At 44.6% G+C, this 22,238-nt stretch overlaps 1 protein-coding gene across 1 annotated transcript in view; it reads left to right on the plus strand.

Annotated features, from left to right (window-relative positions):
• LOC144696815 (small integral membrane protein 22) overlaps nt 1-22,238 on the plus strand; it is a 115,925-nt gene that overhangs the window by 62,427 nt on the left and 31,260 nt on the right. Inside the window, exon 5 of the mRNA XM_078568565.1 lies at nt 18,717-18,853. Coding sequence (XP_078424691.1) covers nt 18,717-18,853 — 137 coding nt within the window. The remainder of the gene's footprint in view (nt 1-18,716; nt 18,854-22,238) is intronic.

Here is a 22,238-nt window from a genome sequence, read left to right on the forward strand (position 1 = left end):
TGACTGGGGTACCCCCTTAATTGGCATTGAGACAGATTCTGATCCTGTCAATGCAGCAGGTGGACTCTCGAAGCTGGAGGGCCCTCTCACCCACTTTGTTTCAAAATTTAATTAAAAAATAGAGAAGGCAACCAGGTCACCACTGTTGGGAGGTGGGGAGCTCCTCTCTATAGGGGTGCACCCCGACCCAGCAAGCAGGGAGAGCCTGTAGGCCTGCCCGGAGCGCTGGCATCCCAGCCTGCTACTGGGTGCCTGCCTCTGGGCAGTTGCACTGTCTACCAGCCATACACCGCACCGCCCCCCCACCTCCAACCCTCCCTCCACCCCCTACCCTCCAACACACTGGGACACTGGACGCTGACTGAAAAATCCCACACGGCCTCCTTAATCCCTGGTTAAAAAGACCCTTTACTAAGCCTAATTGTCTGCCCACCTTGTGCGGCAGGTGGCCTTACTGGGCCCCAAACCCACATCAGCTACAGCAGCTAATCTTGAGAACTGGATTCGGAAGCAGGCACAATTAGCTGGCCCCATAATTTTCGGTCTCGTCTATTTCCATTCCTGACCTTGGCAGGGCCGAAAATCCAGCCCTAAGCTTCCCAGTCTCCTGGCAATACGTCAACATATAAATTTGAGAATAATCACCTCTCCACACTTGGAAGGGCTGATTGAAACTATCATAAATACGCTACAGTCAAGGACTTGAGATGATAGAATTTTAGTGGCTTTGGGGGGAGCAGGGTTCGGAGGTGGGGGATATTAACTCAAAAACAGGTTGAGGTGTGAAAATTTTGAGAAATTAAAACTGGGCTGCAACCCGCCTTGAATCCTTGTACTTCCAGTTTTAATAGAAGTGGATAAGCAACACACTCCCAGGAGGTGGATTGGTCATTTAATTATTTTATTGAGGCCATGTGCCTCAGATTTGATCTCTCGTCAAGCTTCAACTGTGGCCAGCCATGCTTCCCGAACAGCTAAAGAGAAATGAGGACTACTGTATGCAAGAAGCAAATACTTTTCCAACATCACTTGTGGGCCAGGAGGAGTAGGAGTACTTCCTCCAGCTCCCCAAGCAAACCTGCTTCCTCCCGCTGAGGATTACTTACCCAACTCCCAAAATTGTCAACCACACTTGCCTGCCCTCCTAGATTGCTGACCCCACTTCCCTCATTCCAGGATCATCAACGCCCCCAAGGTCTGGACTCCCCTCCCACAATGCCCCATGCCTATCACTAATCCAATAACAGGCACCCAACCGGCTCTTGGGCTGTGGCCTCTCTACTGCATTCCGACAAGGAGCCCAGGCTGTTAATCAGGCTAGCTTCTGGGCAGGGAACTTGCTGGGGAAAAAAACACATGCCACATGTGGGGAAACCCTACCAAAGTACATCTCCCCCCTCACTCGTAAAACCCGCCCCAGTTAAAATTGGGGCCCTTATCTTGAGGGAAATGTAATCTTTACACAATTAACAATTCTACTGATGTTTATTTATGTATACCTAGTGTGTTGTCCCTTGTGCCAATAGATTATTCAATATACTATTTTTTTTCACGAAAAGGTATTCATGTGGTCCCCAGGTAAATGCTTGCTTTGGTTATTGGATGTTGTCCTTGGTAAAGGAGTGGGGTATCTCAGCTGTGTTATAGCACAGCCAATGCTAAATGCTGAGCTGCTCAAATCCCAAAGGGAAACTTGAAACAACTGCCACAACTGTTTTGCAATTTGTATATATTTCAAGATGCGTGCCTTGAATTCAGTAGTAATAAGGCCATGGAGTCTTATAGGTTTCTTACAAAACTAAATTAAACCTTTAGTATTGGAAGAAATGACTTTGAGTAAACACATAGATCTACAACTTACTACTATGGTAACTTCTAAATCCCCGAATTAATCTAACTCCCAGTTACACTTTCGTAAAGGCAACAGTAAGACACATTGGCCAGAATTTTTAGCTCATCGGGCGGGTGCGCGCCCGACCCAAATGAGCATAAAATGACGCGCGATATTTTGGTCGGCAGGTGTGCACGGGAGTTGGCAGCATGCCGGCTGACAATTAATAGGCCTATTAAGGCCATAACAATGTAATTGAGCTAAATTTTTCACTGCCGTCCAATCTTACAATTGGTGGGCAGGTGGAAAGGCCAAGTGGCTTTTGCTTTTTTTGTGAAACCTCATCCATGGGTGGAATGAGGTTTCGATCAGTCATTAAAAAAAAAATTCATACTAATTTCTAACATGTCCCTGCTCATGTGACAGAGTCACACGAGGGGATTTTTTTTTAACACCTTCAAATTCTTTATTTTTTGTTATATCTTCATCTCCCTGAGGCAGCTCAGTGCCTCAGGGAGCTTTTCCTGCGTGCACTCGCGCGCATGCATTAAGTTCCCCGCTCACCCTCCTCCCCACCCCCCCAGGCAGCTCTGAGCGCTGCCACACACGTTTCACGCTGGGCGGGCCTTAACTGGCCTGTCAGCATGAAATCGCGGTCGGGCCCTGATAGCGGGCGGTGGTTGGCTTCCTGACCACTCCCGCCCACCCCCACTGAACCCCCCAAATGAGGGCAAAATCCTGGCCATAGATTTTAAAAGACCCAGGCAAAGAAACGTGATATGCTGAACAATCCAATTCAAAGTGAGTTTCCTTAATGTTAGTTTTTTGTTGACAGCAGCTTGAGGCTGAAGGCATTTCATACCTGTTAGGTACCTGTTAGATACCTGCTACCTGTTAGAATGCCTTCCCTTGCACACAATCTTCGCTCCTTTATACATATTTTCCCCTTTGAATGCAAATTCCCATTGTTTCACTATGTCTTTGGACTTTACCTCTCTGATAATAAAAGTCTGTCATAGTACCAATTTTACCAGTAATCTTTGGGAAAAATAAACACACTGTTTCTTACTTCTCCTGGCTAGGTGACACATTTCACCCCTCCTTTGAAATCAATCTAGTCTGGTTTATTTAAAAATGCAAATGTTTCCTTTACTCCTATGTTTATCCACTTAAAATTTCAAACCTAGCTTATCTTCTAATACATCAAAGCCTTCAGACCAGCTGCCTTTAATTCAATTAAGGGCAGGATTTTCTGCACCCACCCGCCACCGCGGTCTTCCGGTCTCGCCTCAGTCAATGGACCGCTGGCTGGGGCGCTGCCTCACCCGCGGCGGGTCCCACACGTGACGGGGTCAGGAAACCCCAGCCTAAGTCACAAACACCCACACACAGACATAGACCCATAGACACAGACCCCACTACTATGTTACTTTACAATAAATTCCGATAACATTATGAGAAATATTATATCTTCCTGACAGCTGTCAAAATTTATTTGGTGTATACTGAAAGGTACTCTCATAGTGGCTGTGCACCAGTGTTCATTCATTTTGCTGACTGATATCAGGAAATAAAATGGATCCTGGGGGGCGGAGGGAAGATGGGGGAGAAGGAACTGGAGCTATAGGGTGGAATTTTCCATTTTGGGACTAAGTCTCATGGCAGAGACGGGGATTGTTTCTGGGAAGTTATGCAATACCAGCCTCATTAATTATACAGCCACGGGTTTCCCGACATATCACGCAGCGGGCAAGCTGGATGGTGCGCACCCGGACATTGTATATGGGTTCCATTTTTAAAAAGTGCCCAGACATCAAGCAACACAACCTTGAGGGAGGAGATGGCCCGAAGAGGACAGGGAGCTCCGGTGGGGCTCAGGTGCTGGGGACCTCCAGCAAGCACCCCTAATGACATGCCTCTGGACCACAGTGAGCATGGGCTCACTGCTCTGGACGGTGCTGCGCCAGAATCCTTCTGCACAACCGGGAGTGCATCAATCATATGGCACACAATCCAGTAGGTTATTTTTAAGACTGGAAGTATGAGAAAAATGCATGAAACCCAATTGTTCTCAACCCCATCTTCTCTCTTTGCACAGGAAAAGTTAAGCATTAATAAGAGAGAGAGAGGGTGAAGGGGGGAGGCCACACTTCAAAGACCTGACCGACTTCGAGGAGTGGGCAGCCCAGCTGACAGGGTAGAGTGGGACAGAGCCTGCAGCCTCCATCTAGTAAGAATCCATGCATGTCACAGAAACCTAAAGGTCAAGTGTTCCTCCATGTTGGAGGCAGCTCTCTCCTCTCCATTACAGGTGCCAGCAGAAAGTGGGTAAGGCCCAAAAATGAGGAATCCCTGTCCAGCACTCAGACAAGCCCAGAGAGGGCCAAGGACATTGCAGAGGAAGAAAGTGCACTTGTACAGGCGTCAAAGCGGTCACCTGCACCGTCCACCAGCCCAGAGACACATACCTTGGTAGGTATTAGATCTAGTTTAGGAAGGGTCTCACATTCTGGTGGTCACTGCAGCAAAAGGAGGATGGTCAGCCAAGCTTGTCGGCACTTGGAGGAGTGCTTGGAAAAAAGGCATCTACGAGGTTCACTTTTGATGATAAGCCTCTGGAACTGGCCTTTCTAGAGATGCTGGTGAGGCAGCAAGAGGCGATGGATCATGAAGCAGAGATGTCGGTGGCCCTCAACAGATTGGCACGCGAGGTGAAGGAGTCCATCTGCCTGCTGGCTGATGAAGTGGTGCTGACCTGTGCACACATGGAGGTCTCCATGAGGAGTGTGGCGGACTCCATGGACAACTGGTCCAGCAGATTCTGCCAGAGATGTGCGCAGACCTGCACTTCATCACTGTAGCCATGGGGGAGCTTTTCCAGTGGCTATGCAAGAAGGGGATGGGCACATCTACCTCCCTCCAGGTGCCCATTCTCTTCAAGGAGTCAGGCAGGGGCCCTCGGTCACCCAAAGGGAGGAGGAGTGGCAGTTGGCACCCCTGAGACCTTCACTCACATCTCTCTGAGGGCGTCTGGCCCTTCTGAATCCCCCTTACAGTGAGCCATTCAGCCTCATCCTCTGTGTCCGCAGAGGGACTAGATGCCTCAGGACAGCCACAGTATGCCAGGGCCTGCCGGGCCTCGGGTCTCCAAAGGATGGCCACCAAGGTCATCCAAGGTAACAGGGCCAACTGGTCAGCAGGCTACCTCCACTCCTGCTGCGGATGTCGGGGGAGGACTTAGAAGAAGTGGCAGGGAAAGAAAAGTTAAGAAGTTCTGATTTCAGAAGTGGTTGCACGGGTGCACTATGATTGTTACACTTTTATAAATATAGTTCACTTGCACTTTAATCATGTTTGATATAGTTTATTTGCCATAGTCCTTAAGCCTGTGCAAGTCCCCACAGCACCCCCAAGCCCCTCCACCATCTTTCAAGGGACACCCCCATGTACCCCGGAATCAGGCATGTACAGGGAGGCAAAGGTCTTTGCCAGGACCCTTGCGAGCCATGTACGAGAAGTCTCCCGCGCACACTGAGCCCTTACCCTTCACACTCTCATCTGTCCCAAGGCATTGTAAGCGCTACGTGCTGGGGTTCCCCTTCAGTTGTCCAGATGATCTGACCTGCATCTCCGCTCACCCCCCATGACCCAATTCCTATGCAGCATCTCACGATCTCCACCTCAAGTCCCTGCATAGTTGCGAGCAGCCACGGTGCGAGTAACGTTTGAAGCGGAGTCTAATACATTTCCCCCTCCCCCATCACTCATACCTTCCCCCCCCATAACCATTGACCCCCCCCACCCAGGTGTTATATTTAACCTCCCCACAGTCGTCCTTCAACCTTCCTCATCACCTTCCATCCTATGCAAGTGAATGTAGAAGTCCCCTACCTTTCTGAAGACCCACCCCCATTACAATTGACATTCCCCCGCCCCCCCACATCCTACAGACTCCCAGAATCCGCATCACTTTCTGCATCAACTCCAACAACCCTCAGCGCCCCTTCACTGCCATCACCCTCCCACCCTACCGGCTCCTACTGCCCCCTTTAACCGTCACCATCTCATCCTATCTCCCTGAATATGCCACCCTGGGCTTCTCAATTGACTATACAGACCCTGCCTCTGAACCCCTTTCCCCTCTTCGCCCACCATGCCCATCCACACTTCAAACCACCCCATGCCCATTATCACCTACACACCCCCATGCCCCTTCACATGTGCACACCCCTCCCAATGCCCCTTCACACCTGCACACCACCCCCATGCCCCTTCACACCTGCACACCACCCCCATGCCCCTTCACACCTACACACCCCTTCCAATGCTCCTTCACAGCTACACACCACCCCCATGCCCCTTCACACCTGCACATTATCCCATACACCTTCACACCTACACAACCCCAACCCCCGCCTGCACTCCAACACGGCCCTTCCCACCCTCCCGCTCCATACCAGCTCACCCATTCCATGACCCCTGCAGAATTTCTCTCTTTCTCCTAACCCCCCCAACCTCCCCCCGTCCTCCTCTAGCCTACACACCCACATCACCTCTTCACTCCTCCCCTCCCATCTAATCTTCCCACCGGCACAGACCATTGCTGCCCAACAGTACCTCCTGCAACTGTCCACCTACTGCTTGAAGATCCAAACCCTGGAAGTTGTTGCGCTGAGAACAACCACTTCCTGGATGCTGCTGCACAAAGATCCACATGGTTATTGCTCCACCCACCCATTGCTGCACGTGGTGTTCCAGGGTGCAGGTGCTAGAGGCCTCCATGTTCTCTTTGGATCTCCACGAGCTGCCTCAAGCCTTCTCCAGGTAAGTGCCGACATGTACATGCCACATTGGTCCAGACGTGCCCTGGACTGACATGATTTCCCACTGGCAGTGTGGACGATCGGGCAGGGGGCGCAATTTCATCTGCATCCCATCAACGGAATACAAATCGGTTTCACGCCAGCCTCTGGCAGGAATGGCAACCCACCATGGCAGGTGGGAATGCAAGTTCTTGCCATCCTTTTTCACCAGTGGGAAACCAATTTTTCAGCACCCGCAGCATTGTTTCCCACTTCCCTGCCTGCCATTAAACCCACTGCAGGGGGATATGGAAAATGCTGTCCGTAATCTCAGTGCATTATTAGTGTTTATTAGTCAGCCTTTGAAATGGAAAACTCCCCTCCTCCAATATGATGGGAGCCCAGCCTTGATTTTAAAATGGTGTTCTTTACAAAGACATTGGGTAACAGGTGAGTTCTGCTTTTGAATTGAATAAACTTTTACGAGTTGTCATTCATTTCAAATTTACTGTTGTTACTATATCTACTTGCTCATTTTTAAATTCATAATTGAAATACCAATAACAAATATCATTTACCTGAGGACAAAATCTACTTCCTCTTTTACAGATTTTAGTTCAAACCATTTCACCAAACTTCCTAATGAAAGGTTTGCATCTTTGCCAGGTGGAAAACTATTGGAATGGAATAATAAGCTAACTAGAATTTGGCAGACAAAGTTATATCAAAAAAAGGAGAAGCAGTTGGATTGTCCAGCACTAGTCCTGCTTGTTGCAGGAAGGAACTTATATTATCTACAAATAAAGGATTTTAGTTATCGTTATTTCAGTTATCAATTAGAAGAAGAAAACATAGATATGGTAACCATGGTAATCTTGAAATAATTACAACAGGTCGAAAAAATGGACCTAATTGCTTTTGCAAACTTTATTAACTTGATTACATATAAATATTCTTACTTTAACCTGGTATCTTACAAAAGATTTATACCACAGAGGCCTAGACTATTCATTTCAACAGGCCCATGTCAGTGTTTATGCTCCAGACATGCCTCCTCCCACCCCTCTTCATCTAACCCTATCAGTATAAACTTCTACCCCTTTCTCTCTCATGCACATATCTAGGGCTGGATTTTCGTGGAGGTGGGAACATCAAGTCAGGAAACTTCACAACTCAGCAGACATGTCTCCTTTAAAAGGGACACCATCTACCACATTTTTGTCCCTGGGAGGCGGGGAAGAATGGAGTTTGGTCCACTGTCTGTGGACGCAGTTCCGAGGTGGTCATGGAGGTGGGTGAGTACCAAGGCAGGCTGGTTAGAAGCCCACTTTGGTTCTCTGGAACTTTGTCCCAGTTGTATTAAAGGTTGTTAGTCCTTCTAGCCCTCAACGCTTACATCCCCTCATCCCACTACCCATTCCCCCTCATGCCCTATGTCCCTCATAACCCCAATGCCCCCTCTATTCCCCCTCATATTCCCCGTGCCCCCTCATATTCTTCATGCCACCTTCATGCCCCCATACCTCCATGCCAGCTCCTTGCCTTTCAAATCCCCCATAGCCCCTCATATGCCCCACATCCCCTCCATGTCCTCCATAGTAACTCACCCAGTATCTACTGTGGGCAGACTTCAGGAGCCATGTGGAGATGAAAAAATAACAACCTAACAGAGCTCTCACTCAAACATGCTGGATACTGTAAAAAACTCTTATTCATGAAACCCATTCAAAAATGTGGTCAATCCTCAAGTGGTCAATCTGTTGTAAAAACAAATAGCATATCTACTTCACTAATCACATCAAAGACAGATAATCCTTTAATAACCTCTTAAAGCTGTCAATCAAAATGCCTGTGCAGGCCCCTGCCGAAATAAGTGGTTCTGCACCTCTAGAAACTCAGCCAAACATTCATAATGGGCTCAGCTATAAAACAAACCCTGGGAAATCTAAACAGATGGCTAATGGTTTTTTTCCTAAACTACACCAGATGTCATGTCAACCAATGCATCCCAGCAGTGTTTCTTTGTTCCAAATGAAAGCTGCAGACTTTTTTTTAATTTTGAAGAGTTGAGAATTTAAATCACTTCAGATTCTGACACTTGAACAGATCTTAAATCCGCCATTCACAAGTGCTTACACCTCCTCCATAAAATTGTGCTTTCCACACCGTGGATTAAGGCCATTGGAGCAATGAAAATTGTGTGTGGCTGTACTCAGTAGTCAAATCAAATGGTCCTGCTGAGTTCGGCTTTCCCACTAGTACGAGTCATGCCCTGCCCCCTTCCTCCACTGGCAAAAATGTGATCTGCCAGAAATTGAGGCCTGTCCGTCAATTTTAAATGTCCCTTTAGTCATCCCGACTCTGTGAAATTGAGGCTCTCCTTAAACACATCCATGCTATTTGCTTCAACCACTCCATAAGGTAGCAAGTTCCACATTCTCATTGCTCTTTGGGTAAAGAAATCTCTCCTGAATTGCCTATCCAATTTATTAGTGACTATCTTTGATGTATGATCCCTGGTTTTGCACCCCCCATCCCCCCAACCACTCCTCCTAAAAGTGGAAACAACAGTTAAATTCAACTTAAAGTGCAAGAAACCTAAGTGGTACTGCAAGCAAAGGCATGTGAACTGGGATACCAGTGGTGTGGGGAGGGAGACCAATTACTTTGTGCGGGTTTGAAATCCTTTTCTACTTTTAATACTACAGTAAAACTCCTTCTACCTGAAATTTGGCTGGCAATGACAGTTGATTTCTTTATTCAGTTACACTATCAACCTATTTGTCATTGGTATCAGCATTCTAGGCCAATTTTATATCTTGCAGTAATCATCTATTTCATTACAGGGCTTATTTTCTATTTTAATGCGCGATCACAGTCAAATTTTTTCCATCTTTTTTCCTCATGGAGAAACAATAGTGTCTCCAAATCTATCAACACCACATTGTCAATCAATTTGAATCAGACATTCTGGGTCCACCGAGCCACCTCAAAAAGAATAATTTCAAGTGGCATCTCATCATTCATCCATGACCACAGGTTATACATCCAGGGTAAACGGTATTTAACAATGGCAGACAGGCTTCTTGTTTTGTGGTCCAGCTGGTTGGGGAGTAAAGAAGTTCCTCCCTTGGATATATCACCAGCCTATTTAAGTATTCTGAGAGAATCCGCTGACTGTGTGGAAAATCGTACTTCTGCTTAAGAAATTAAGCATGTTAAGATCAAATTAAATTGAAGTGTAGGTCCTCTTGTATCTCCTCAACAACTCTTGATTGCTCAGCAATTTCTGCTGGAAACTTATTCAGTCACACATCAGTTTACAAGATCATGGACATTAAAGGAAAATGGTTACTGGGAGGGAGAGCACCATCCTACTTTGGCCTGTAAATCAGCACCCTGAGGTGGAGGGGAGAGGCAGCCTCATATTGGGGTTGTTGCTTTGGTTCATTTGGCATTAGCAAACTAGTGGTGAGTATGTGGCCTTTAATTTGTGTATCCCAAACATTAAAGTGGGTGGGGCATTGCCCTGCATCTTTCATCTTGGTTAAAGTAGATGTTTGCCACATAGCTGATAATATTTGCTGGAAGTCATTACCTGGAGGTTGGGTATCTGAACATAGGCTCGCTAGAGTGCTTAACAGTTAATTTGATAGAGCTGCTGAGATACAAGCACTTCTGATGAAAGCCCATGTGCTGGATATTAGCTCAGAGGCAGGGGTGTTGGAGAGGAAAAGGCTACCATTTTGAGGTTGAGAAACCTAGAAGAATGGGAAGGATCGGAAGGGGTAGTGCAGGAGGAGATAGGGGGCCTCAGTGAAGGGCAATCAAAAGAGGTTGTTGGGGGAAATCAGCAGGTTCTCAAGGGAAGCTCAGAAGAGTTGGGGAGGAGATCAGAAGGATCATGTTGGGGGACTGTCCAATTATGGGGTGGGGGTTGGGCGAAATGGATCCAGCAGGTAAGTGGGAGGTCCATCAATTCTTCCTTCCTTTAGCTGATAGGTTTCCCAGAAGTCCAAGGAACGTGGTCGACCAGAGTTAAATCTAGAATGATTGTTTATTTCTGAGGCATGCAGCCTCATTATAATATTTAAATGACTAATTTTCCTCCTGCGAGTGTGTTGGTCGCCCCATTCCACATCCATTAAAAGCAGAAGAGAGCAGCTTAGGAGGCAAAATTCAATGTTTTTCATTTTTAAATGCCACCCAACCCAAACCCACTTGATTTTGGGGGTTAAAAATCATCCCCCAACATGTCAGAATGGTAGAACATCCTTTTTGGGGTCCATAAAATGTCCTTACAGTGGTCAAAAGCATAGCAACACCTCACACATTTTATGTTGAATTGTACTATGCACTTTGGAGGAGTTCCTGCTACTTGCTATAAACTAAGAGAAGATTCAAACCTGTGCTAGTCAGCTGTCTAATGACCACTACCCTTCAAAAGAACAAAAATGGGTTCTCTTTGCATTCCAATGAGTCCAAGGTGGCATACCGAATGATGGGAAATTGGAGTCGAGTCAATCTACTGTAGCAAACTCTGTTAGCTGAACCTTGAGTCAGGCAGGTTTGTAGTACGCTAGGGTGACATTCCTGATTAAGCAGCCAGTCTAACTCATTGATCGGACGTGGAGGCCTAGACATGTTACTGGAGTCAAATCATTTTTCATATGTTAACCTGGATCTTGAGTTAATGCCATATGAGGACATTTAGCCTAATTCTGTCTTTGCCAGACATCAAAGTGCATATTTTCATCAGGGACCGCTGAATAGCAATAAGAAGCAGGAACTCATGCAGATGTTTGCCTCCCCTGCCCCATGAATGCTGAGGCTAGATGTGCCAATGCAGTGTTGTTCTGGCTGAGCTAGTTTATCACAGACCAAGGATCAAATCTGATCCGTCTGCCTCAGTTTCATACGGTACATTTAGCAACAATCAAGGGACCTAGGTCATATTGCTTTAATTGAATTTTTAAAATTACATTCAATTTTCAAAGAATAATAGCCTGGAACTTATTGTTTGTGATATTAGCATAGAAACACTTAATCCATGCGCATGAACTGTCTGCTACATTAGCAGCATTGTTAACCTGTTTATTTTAGATGTGGTAAGGCCCAGGAATGGCATACAAATGTGTTAAATGCTTCTATTCTAATGCCATGCGCTGTGATTTGTGGGCTAATATTGCTGTTCATTGCTTCAGCAACATATTTCACCACACCAGAGCACACAACCCAGTTCTGCATTTGTCTCACAAGACTGCTAAATGTTTTAGCTCTTGTCCCAAAATTGTTCAATTGAGATAATTATTCAATATACAGTAGTTGATTTTTCAAAAATTAAAATGAAGTTTGCTGTTGTCAGATATTAATTTGAACACTTCTGCTGGTTGTAGTCCAAGGGTACAGAATATTGATAGAAATAGAATAGATTGTGCAAATGGTATTAGATTCAGTTTTATCATTGTGCTCTTTTGATTCATGCTTTAGAGTTTCTTCTCTAGCATAAGCTAATAACAGAGTCAATAAACCTCTTTCCCTTCGACTAAATCTGCCAACAGCATATAAATGTCACATTGACACTACGACAAGGTTAACCTATCTCACATTATTACCCTTCATACTGCATTACTGATCTCAAAGGATATTAGTTAATTACTAAGCAGTATTAATTTATAATCTCTCATACATCTGCACGATTTATCATATGCATAATTTAAGCAAAATCTAAACTCCAGAGAAACAGTAATCCTTTCATTGCATTATTCACTGGTCTCTTAATTTAATTACTATTGAATTTCTCACCATTTTTTATTCCTGTGATCAAAGCATGCTGTGCTCATCCAGTTAAGCTAACTGAATTGCTATGATATCCATTTCCTGTTAAGATTTAGTCATACTTATTGTGTTTGAGGAATCACATAGCACACTTTCCAATTGCATGGAATTAATAGTAATGTGCCACACTGTGGCATGAATATCAGTGCTTTAGTCATGGTGGATTATTTCTTAAAGTGCCCTTCTGAATTCCTGAAATTCTGGAAAGCATCACACGATTCAAGTATTTTGAAATCATCTAAGCAGTTGTTCCATACACTAATCAGTTACAATAATATAATCTGTACTACAACATGCATTTCGTGAAGAAATCTGTTGTAATTTTTCAAATGATCAAAGTCAGAGTAATATTTTCCATTGCTCCATGACGCACACACCAGCCAGTTTACTCTAATATTGAATTCACCAACTGCTACACGACTGCAACATGAACAGAGCCATATATCACATAGCAGTCTTCGATTCTAATGATTTCCAACAGAACCATCTTTCACTTGTTTCAAGCTTTTAAAAAAAGCAAATAAACATATATAATCATTTAATACATAATATAAACAAGGGACTTGATTGTTTACAAAAAGTAAAAGACTATTTTAAAGGGTTGTTCTCCTCAGTATCTGGGCAATATTTATCTATATATACCAACATCTCGAAAAAAAAATGCAGATTATCTGGGCATTATTATATGCTATTTGTGCAACCTTGTGATGCCCAAATTGGCTGTTGCATTTGCTACAATACAACAGTAACTATGGACAGAATTTTCCCATGGGGTTTGGGACCCTGACGTCTGGACCAAATGGGACTCCCAAGCGCGCTTTTGCCAGGAGCCATATCAGCTGAGCTACGTTCCTGGAGGCAGCCTCCTAATTAGCTGCCATCACACTTTGGGTGGGCTCCCAATGCTGCTAGCTAAATCACAGGGTTGACAACTCTAGAACCAATAGCCCAACAGGAGAGGTGGGCTCTGTTGTGGTATCTTTGACAAATGAACCACAGGAGGCTCAGATACAGGTTACAATCATTTATTTGAGCAATTGAAAGGAGAGAACCACCTCAAAGCAGCTTGAGGTAGCACTCTACTAAATTACAAGTATACAGTTTATTTATACATCACTGATCACATACAAGAACATTGTTCAGATTCCAATCTTGTCAGCATATAGGTTTACATTAAACAGATATCTCTGGTTCCAGATACATACATCGCCCTACACTCAGGTAGAGCCTTCTCCCCCTATCTATGTTGGGACCATCTGTCCTTTCGTTATCTGTTGAGGAGCACACTTAATCTATCTTGTTTTCATCCTCCATCTCCAGTCTGGCTCCCAAGGTCTTTCAGGTGATTGCAGGCCCTAAGGGTATGCAAGGTTCATCTGGTAACCCTTAACTGTTAATGTACTTGATGGCACTGGCTGCCTGGAGATTCTAAGTAATTCCGTTTCAATAAGTTCTTACAGGAAGTGATTGGTTGGTGATTATTTTGTTCAGTTATCTTTTGTGTAATTTATTAGTAATCTTAGTAAGGTTTCATTAGTGCTGGTAAGGTTTACTAGCAGTAGTAAATCTCTTAGGGAGTAGTATGGTTTATTAATGATAAATTAATTAAGAAAATAATAAATTGATTAACACATAATAAAGATGGCAGAGCAGGTGATGTGTTGCGACTACAGAACGTGGGAGCTCATAGACACCAGCGTGATCCAGGGCACACACATATAATAAGTGTCAGTATCTTGAGGAGCTTTGGCTCAGAGCCATTGAGCTGGAGCTGCAGATACTGTGATACATCAGGGAGGCAGAATGTTACCTGGGCACTTTATTCCAGGAGGCGGTCACGCCCCTTAGCTTAGGGTCTACTGATTTGATCAGGGACTGGAGGGTGTGACTACAAGTGAAGCAAGGGGAGCAAGAAGGTAGAAGTAGAGGAGTCTTTGCCCTTGCAATTGTCCAATATGTTTGAGGTGGCTTGCAGCTTGTGGGATGAAAGTGGGGGCTGCAGGGTGGATGAGTGAACTGACAAAGGCACCATGGTACAGGAAGCCATTCAAGTGGGGGAGAAAATAGGAATGTACTGGTAGTAGGTGACAGTGTAATCAGGGGGATTGATACAGTTCTCTGCAGCCGAAAGCATGAGTGTAGATGGCTATGTTGCCTGTCCAGTGCCAGGGTTCGGGACATCTGCTTGGGGCTGAAGAGGAACTTGCAGTAGGAGGGGGAGGATCCAGCTGTCGTGGTCACATTGGTACCAATGACATAGACAGGACTAGGAAAGGGGTTTAGGGATTATTAGCAGCTAGGGACTAAATTAAAGAGCAGCATCTGAAAGGTAATAATCTCTGGATTATTAATTATTGCCTGAGCCAGGAGCAAATTGGCGCAGGGTAAATAAAGTTAGAGAGAGAATGCTTGGCTCAAAGACTGCTGGTCTGGGAGAAATTAGTTTCGATTCATGGGGCACTGGCACCTGTACTGGGAAAAGTGGGAGCTATACTGTTGGGACAGGCTTCAACTGAAAGGTGCTCAGACAAGTGTTCTGGCGAGTCATATTTCTAGGGTGGTAAAGAGGGCTTTAAACTAAATACTAGGGGTAAGAGATTGTGTGCGAGGAGATGTAGTAAACCAAAAGGTAACAACATGGTACTAAGGCAGGGTAGCAATTTGGATAAAGATAATCAGAGTTAAAACAATCACCATCACTAGGGAAAAGGTCCTGGGAAAACAGTTGATCATTCCCCAGCAGGACCAGATAGCCTGCATCCTGAGGTCTTAAAAGAAGTGGCTGCAGAGATAGTAGATGCTTTGATTATAATCTTCCAAAATTCCTTAAATTCTGGAATAGCCCCAGTGGATTGCAAAATAGTTAATGTAACGCCTTTATTCAAGAAAGGAGGGAGGCAGAAAGCAAGAAACTACAGGCCAATTAGCCTAACATCTGTCATAGGGAAATTGCTCGAATCTATTATTGAGGAGGTTATAGCAGGATACTTAGGGTAGAATTTTACATCCCACGAGTGGGCGCACGCCCAACCCAATTGGGCATAAAATTGTACGAGATGACGCGGGCAAGCATCCTGATGTCATCGCGCACTGCATGATATTTCGCTCAGCGGGCACACGCAAAAGTTAGAAGCGCGCCCACCAACAATTAAGCCCATTAACGGCGCAATTGTCTGCGATTTTTCGTGACCTGTCAGTTGGCGGACAGGCCAATCAGCCAGGCAGCCTTTGCATTTTTCATGAAACCTCATCCAAGGGCAGGATGAAATCTGTTGACAGCATTTTTATGAGGTATGCTTTCAGGTGCTTGCTTGTGATGCATGGACATTTTATGCAGCTTTTTCGAGCTTTACTTCATTATTTGCGGGTCTGCATCTCCCTGAGGCAGCTGTCTGCCTTCAGCAAGCTCTCTCGCAGCGCTCACCCGCACCTGCGGTGATGTCGTCACCTGCCCTATTCCTGCCACCACTCTGGCAGTGCTGAGCTTTTCAGCGCACATTTCACTCTGCCTGGACATTAATTGGTCAGCCAGCATGAAATCACGGTTGGGGGCCAATCGCGGTCGGCAGTCCGTTTCCCAGCCGCTCCCGGACCAACCAATCGCGTGCGCCCAATGACCGAAAAATTCAGGCCTTAGAAAATCATAATGTGATCAGGCAGGATTTGTGAAAGGAAAATTGCATTTGACTTATTTATTAGAGTTTTTGGGGAAATAACAAGCAAGGTAGATAAAGGAGAGCCTGTAGATATGGTATACTTGGATTTCCAAAAGGCATTTGATAAGGTGCCACATCAAAGGTTACTGCACAAGATAGAAGAACATGGTGTAGGGGGTAACATGTTAACATGGATAAAAGGTTGGTAATCTAACAGGAAGCAGAGAATAGGGTTAAACGGGTCTTTCTTCAGGTTGGCAAGCTGTAACTAGTAAAGTGCCATAGGGATCAGTGCTGGGCTCCCAATGATTTACAATCTATATCAATGACTTGGATGAAGGGACCAAATGTATAGTAGCTAAATTTGCCAATGACACCAAGATAGGGAGGAAAGTAATTTGTCAAAAAGAAGTAGAGAATCTGCAAAGGGATATAGACAGGTTAATTGAATGGGCAAAAAAATTGGCAGATAGAGTATTATGTAGGAAAATGTGAACTTGTCCACTTTGTCAGGAAGAATAGAAAAGCAGTATAATATTTAAATAGAGGGAAATTGCAGAACTCGGTGGTATAGAGGGATCTGGGTGTCCTGGTACATGAATCACAAAAAGTTTGTATGCAGGTAGAGAGTGATTAGGAAGGCAAATATAATGTTGGTGTTTATTGCGAGGGGAATGGAATATAAAAGTAGAGACGTTTTACTGCAGCTGTACAGGACTGTAGTGAGACCACGGAGTTTTTGTCTCCTTATTTGGAAAAAGATATAGGCCCAGATTTTTGCTGCTGGGTTGGGTGTGCGGAGAGGGAGAATTCCTGACTGTGCAAATCTGACCTTTAAAAATGGTCACCTGCAGGTCAGATTTTCATTCCAGGGGGACGGACTGGATTGGAACTCAGGCCTGCTGTCCCCAGAACAAGTTGGAGGCTGCCAGCTTTGGAGATAGGCTGGGCGGAGTGCTTTGGCACTTGTGTTGAATTAAATTTTAAAAAAACAAAAAACAGCCCTCCAGACCTCACCCATTTCACCTCCCACATATTCCTCATGCCCCATCCATGCCAACCTATGTCACCTCACGCCCCTCAACCCACCTCCCATGGCACCCTCATATCCACTATGCCAACCCATGCTCATCTACTCACTGGCCATGGACCTTATGGCAAGTTAGTGTCAACTCATGTCAACCCATGCCCCCTACCCATGATCCTTTGCCCGTACCCCTCCATGGCAACTCACCTAGTATCCTTTGACAGTACCTTAACAGCTTGATAGTTCTTTGACAGTTTGACAATTCCAATGACTTTATGCACTTTTTAAACAAGCATGTTTATTTTTAACAATCCCAAACAGTGCCTTACCTCCCCCAAAGGAAACCTTACTTCCCAAAGGGTGTGTAATCTTTCCCAAAGGATGCCTTACCTCTCCCCTGAAGATATTGCATGATCACATCCACAGAGTGACCTTGCCTCTCAAAAGGGGTACTCTGGCTACCCAAATGAATTCACCAAGTTCAGACCAACCTGGTCTAATCTGCACACTTCGGGTTTCGCACTCCTGGCCTGTCAAAATCTCACTTCAGCGGAGGCAGCTGGTGATTTAAATAGCCAGCTGCCTCTGTGAACCGCGCATGCGCGAACCACAGCCCAACTCCCCTCCCACCCATATGCTTCGGATTTTTACCACAACGGAGAGGCTCTCTGTCGTGGTGAAAATCTGACCCATAATTGCATCCAGATGCAGTACAGATTTTCCGATGTAATAATGTTCCAGTTGGTGTAAATGTCCCTTATTTGGAAAAGGAGGGGAAAAATTGACCCCGGATTCTGCCGGTAATTGCCATTTGGAAGAATGTCTTGTGGTTTCAAACGAGGATGTGACTAGGATTTGAGATGATGTTCCATGGGGTTCTCATAGCCTGCCCAACATTTGAGCCTGATACATGAATGATGGTCACTTGGATGGAAAAAAAAAGACTTAGATTTGTACGGTGCCCTTCATGACTTCTGGAGGTTCCAAAGTGCTTTACAGTCAATGTAGTACTTTTGATGTGTAGTCACTGTTGTACTGTAGGAAACACACAGCAGGTACCCACAAACAGAAAGTGATTATGATTAGATAATCTTCTTTAAGTGATGATGTTTGAGAAATAAATATTGACCAGGATGTTGGGAGAACTCCTCTGGTCTTCTTGGTGTCATTGCATCCACCTGAGCGGGCAGATGAGGCCTCGGTTTAACATCTCACCTGAAAGATGGCACTCCTGACATTGCAATTCTCTCCTCACTACTGCACTGAATTGTCAGCCTAGATTTTTGAGCTCAAGCCTTTGGAATAGGACTTGAAACCACAACTTTCTAAGTGAGGTGAGAGCACTATCAACTGAACCACAGCTGACATCAAGGTGACTGATGCCCATGGAACTGTGCCCCTTAGGAATGTTGGATAGAAGGGGGCAAAACTGGCAGAGAGAAAAACAAGCATCAAATCATAAAGAAAAGCTTATCATCCAATTGCTCACTGAATAAATTGTACCTGCCATGCTTCCTTACTGATACTGATAAATAGAAGGTTTGGTGCTTATGTTTTGACAGGCAAAATGACCAAACTGAAAGAACTGAATGTTAGTTTCAACAAGCTGACATCCGTTCCACTGGAACTCGGCTGCTGCGAGAACCTGGAGAAACTGGATTTATCAAGTAACCTGGAACTGACAGAGCTCCCATTTGAGGTAATATCTTTGGATTATACAACTAAGTGTTTCTGTGCTGTGGATGATTTAAATCAAGACCTGAACATGTTGTAGCCTGCTGCCACAAAGACACATTTGGTGTGTTTGTATATGGAGAAGTGCTTACTGATTCTGTCGTTCACTTGAAGCTACTTAAAGTGGTTGCACTTTGTGTCATGATATATCATTGTGCTACTGCTGTATATTTATCAAACTCTGACTTCCAAACTATCCTTAAAAACAAGGGATTGATGATCTAGTAATCCTGTATCATCACATGATATTTCAAGCAACGTGTAACTGTCTGAAAATGAATGAGGAAGCCCTGTGATGGGCCATTTATTTAACTAAGCAGGACATACATTTGAAGAATGAAATTAAAATATCCGCAAACAAATTTTAGTTACAAGTTTAACCTTTATCCTTGCAAACTACCACCACATCTCCAACCTCTCTTTCCTATCCAAGGTCCTTGAACGTGTTGTACTCTCTTAAATCTGTGCCCATTTTCCTCACAACTCTATACTTGAATCCCTCCAATCCCTGCCGCAGAACTGAAACGGCTCTTACCAAAGTCACAAATGGCATCCTATGTGATTGGGGCTGTGGTAAACTATTCCTCCTCACCCTTCTCAACTTGTCTGCATCCAGCTGGGTGGGACTGCCTTCTGGTTCCATTGCTATCTATCTCCTGATAACCAGAGAATCATCTGCAATGGCTTCTCATTCCTTTTCTGCAATGTTACTTCTGGTGTCCCCAAAGAATCTATCCTTGGTCCTCTCCTATTTCTCAGCTACATACTGCCCCTTGACGACATCATCCAAAAACACATCAGATTCTGTGTGTACGCTGACAACACTAGATCCACCTCACCACCATCTCTCTCAACTCCTTCGCTGACTCTGATGTGTCAAGTTGCTTTCCTGACATCCAGTCCTGGACATCCAATTAAATATTGGGAAGACACAAGCCTTTGGTCCCTGCCATAAACTCGATTCCTTAGCCACCAACTCCATCCCATTCCCTTGTCACTGCCTGAAGTTGAAACAGGTAGTTCACAATCTTGGCATCCCATTTGACCTTGAGATGAGTTGCTGACCACATATCCGCTCTGTCACTAAAACCGTCATCCTTCTGTCATATTGCCTGTCTCCACCCCATCTCAGCTTATCCATGCCTTTGTTGTCTCTAGACTTGACTATTCACAGTCAGCCTCCCATCTTCCACCCTCCTGAGTTTATTAAAATGCTGTTCCCTGTGTCCAAACTCACACAAAGTGCTGTTCGCCCATCACCTTGTGCTTGTTTAACTGCTTTTGCTCCTGGTCTGACAACCTGTTGATTTTGAAGTTATCATGCTTGTTTCTAAATCCATCCTTGGCCCCTCCCTTCCCTATCTCTAACCTTCTCCATCCTGCAATCCTCTGAGGTCTCTGTAATCCTCCAATTGTGCGCTGTTGGATATTCCTGATTTTAACTGGTCTAGCATTGGTGGCCATGCCTTTAGCTGCCTAGGATTTAAGGTCTGAAACTCCCTCTCTAATCATCTCTATCTCGCTACTTCTCTCTCCTTGTTTAAGACACTTCTTAAATCCTATCGCTTTGACCAAGCTTTTGATCACCTGTCTTTCTATCTCCATCTGCAGTCCGGTGTTTGATAACGCTCCTGTGAGATGTCAAAGTGTGACATACCAGAGTGGATAATCTGGTGGGACAGATTGCCTGTTCATTGTAGAACACTCTTGACTTTCATTCTTTTGAAATCAATGGGAACGAAAATCATGTGTTTTTTGTCCAGTGTAGGATTTTGGATTTGGGGGCCACAGATAACTCAGATAGGCAGTTGACTAATTGCAAATAATTTTAAGATAGTGTATTAAGTTTATTAAGAAGCAACAGTTGAGATACGATGCATTAATTCATTAGACAGAAAGAGTATACGACCTGTGACAGTTGAGAGGGGTTTACTGATCCCAGAAGACGAATTGGCACAGAGTGTGTTGCTCCCAGTAGCTTGTGATAGCAGCATTCTGCCCTTTAGTCAAAATGTTAGGGAACTCTTCTTTCAGTGTTCCTCCTCCTCCCCTGGTCCATCTTCAATCTGAAGGAGGCAGCTGCCTGACGAGCACTGTCACCTCACAAGGACTGCCCCATTCCTGAGCACTTGTTAATATACCCTTTTTCTGGGGCTGGTAACTTACCCAGTGTCAATCATCTATTCCAACCCTTCTGACCAAAGGATACAGGACATGTTCCCAAAATATCAGGTGGTCACCTCCCCCACTGTTCATCACTCTGCTAGAGGTCAGCTTTTTAATTTGCATCATGCTGAGGGTCATTTCCTGGCCATATCTAAACACTTGCATAGATAAGGGGGTACACAAGATGCCATCCCACCAACTCAGGAATGTCAACATGGAAGCCTGAACTAACTGACCCTGACATTTCCAGGGACTGTTTAGAATTGTTACCTGTTTAGAAATTTCCTTTCCAGAGAGAGAGAGAGAGAACCAATGTTCTATTAGCTAATCTCACAACGGTTCTATATAACGCAGAAAATACCAGTTTATTAAAGACCTTAATTTCTTACATCAGGTGATCGGTTCCCTCGATTCACTGTCCAGCAGATAAAGATTAAGGTTACCCCCATTGATTCACCTCCTGTGAAATGCTTTGGGGTGTTTTACAATGCTAAAAGTGCTTTGTATGTGCAAGTTGTTGTTCTTGTTGTCCATTCATAACTACATTTCATTGAAGATCTGTATGTGCCAGCAGGTGACTGGTACAAAAGTTACCTGCAGAGGGCAGCTCTGTAATAGTTTCATCAGCTTTGGACTAACTGCAGACTTCATCCTTCAAAACTGTTTACCACTTTGGAGAATGTTGATAATTAGATGTTACATTTAAAGTCATTTGGAGCCAATTTTTGAGACTGTTATGTCCTGTGCGGACCTGTTACACAATTAATGAGCAAGAAAAGGCCAATAAAGCGCATTTCCAATGGATCTCAAGGTGTGAACAGGGAGCTCCCACCTGAAACAAGTGAGAGCTCCATTCAAATATTAATAATGGGTGAGGTTGTCAGGCAACTAATTTTCTAACATTGATGTATGAAGGATGCTCAGTGTTAATTATGTTCTTAAAAACAATGGGGGTAACCTTTGTCTTTACCTGCTGGGTAGTGAATCAAGGGAACAGATCACTGGACAAAATAAAAATCACATGATTTTCATTCCCATTGATTTCAGAAGAACGAAAATTAAGAGCGTCCTACAATGAACAGGCAATCTATTCCACCAGATTACTACGGTGAAGATGAAAATCCACTCTGGCATGTGATATTTTAACTGATGCTGCATATAAGAAAGTAGATGGCAGCATAGTC

Source organism: Cetorhinus maximus, chromosome 2, assembly GCF_964194155.1.
Source record: "Cetorhinus maximus chromosome 2, sCetMax3.hap1.1, whole genome shotgun sequence".
In the NCBI taxonomy this organism is placed as follows: domain Eukaryota; kingdom Metazoa; phylum Chordata; class Chondrichthyes; order Lamniformes; family Cetorhinidae; genus Cetorhinus; species Cetorhinus maximus.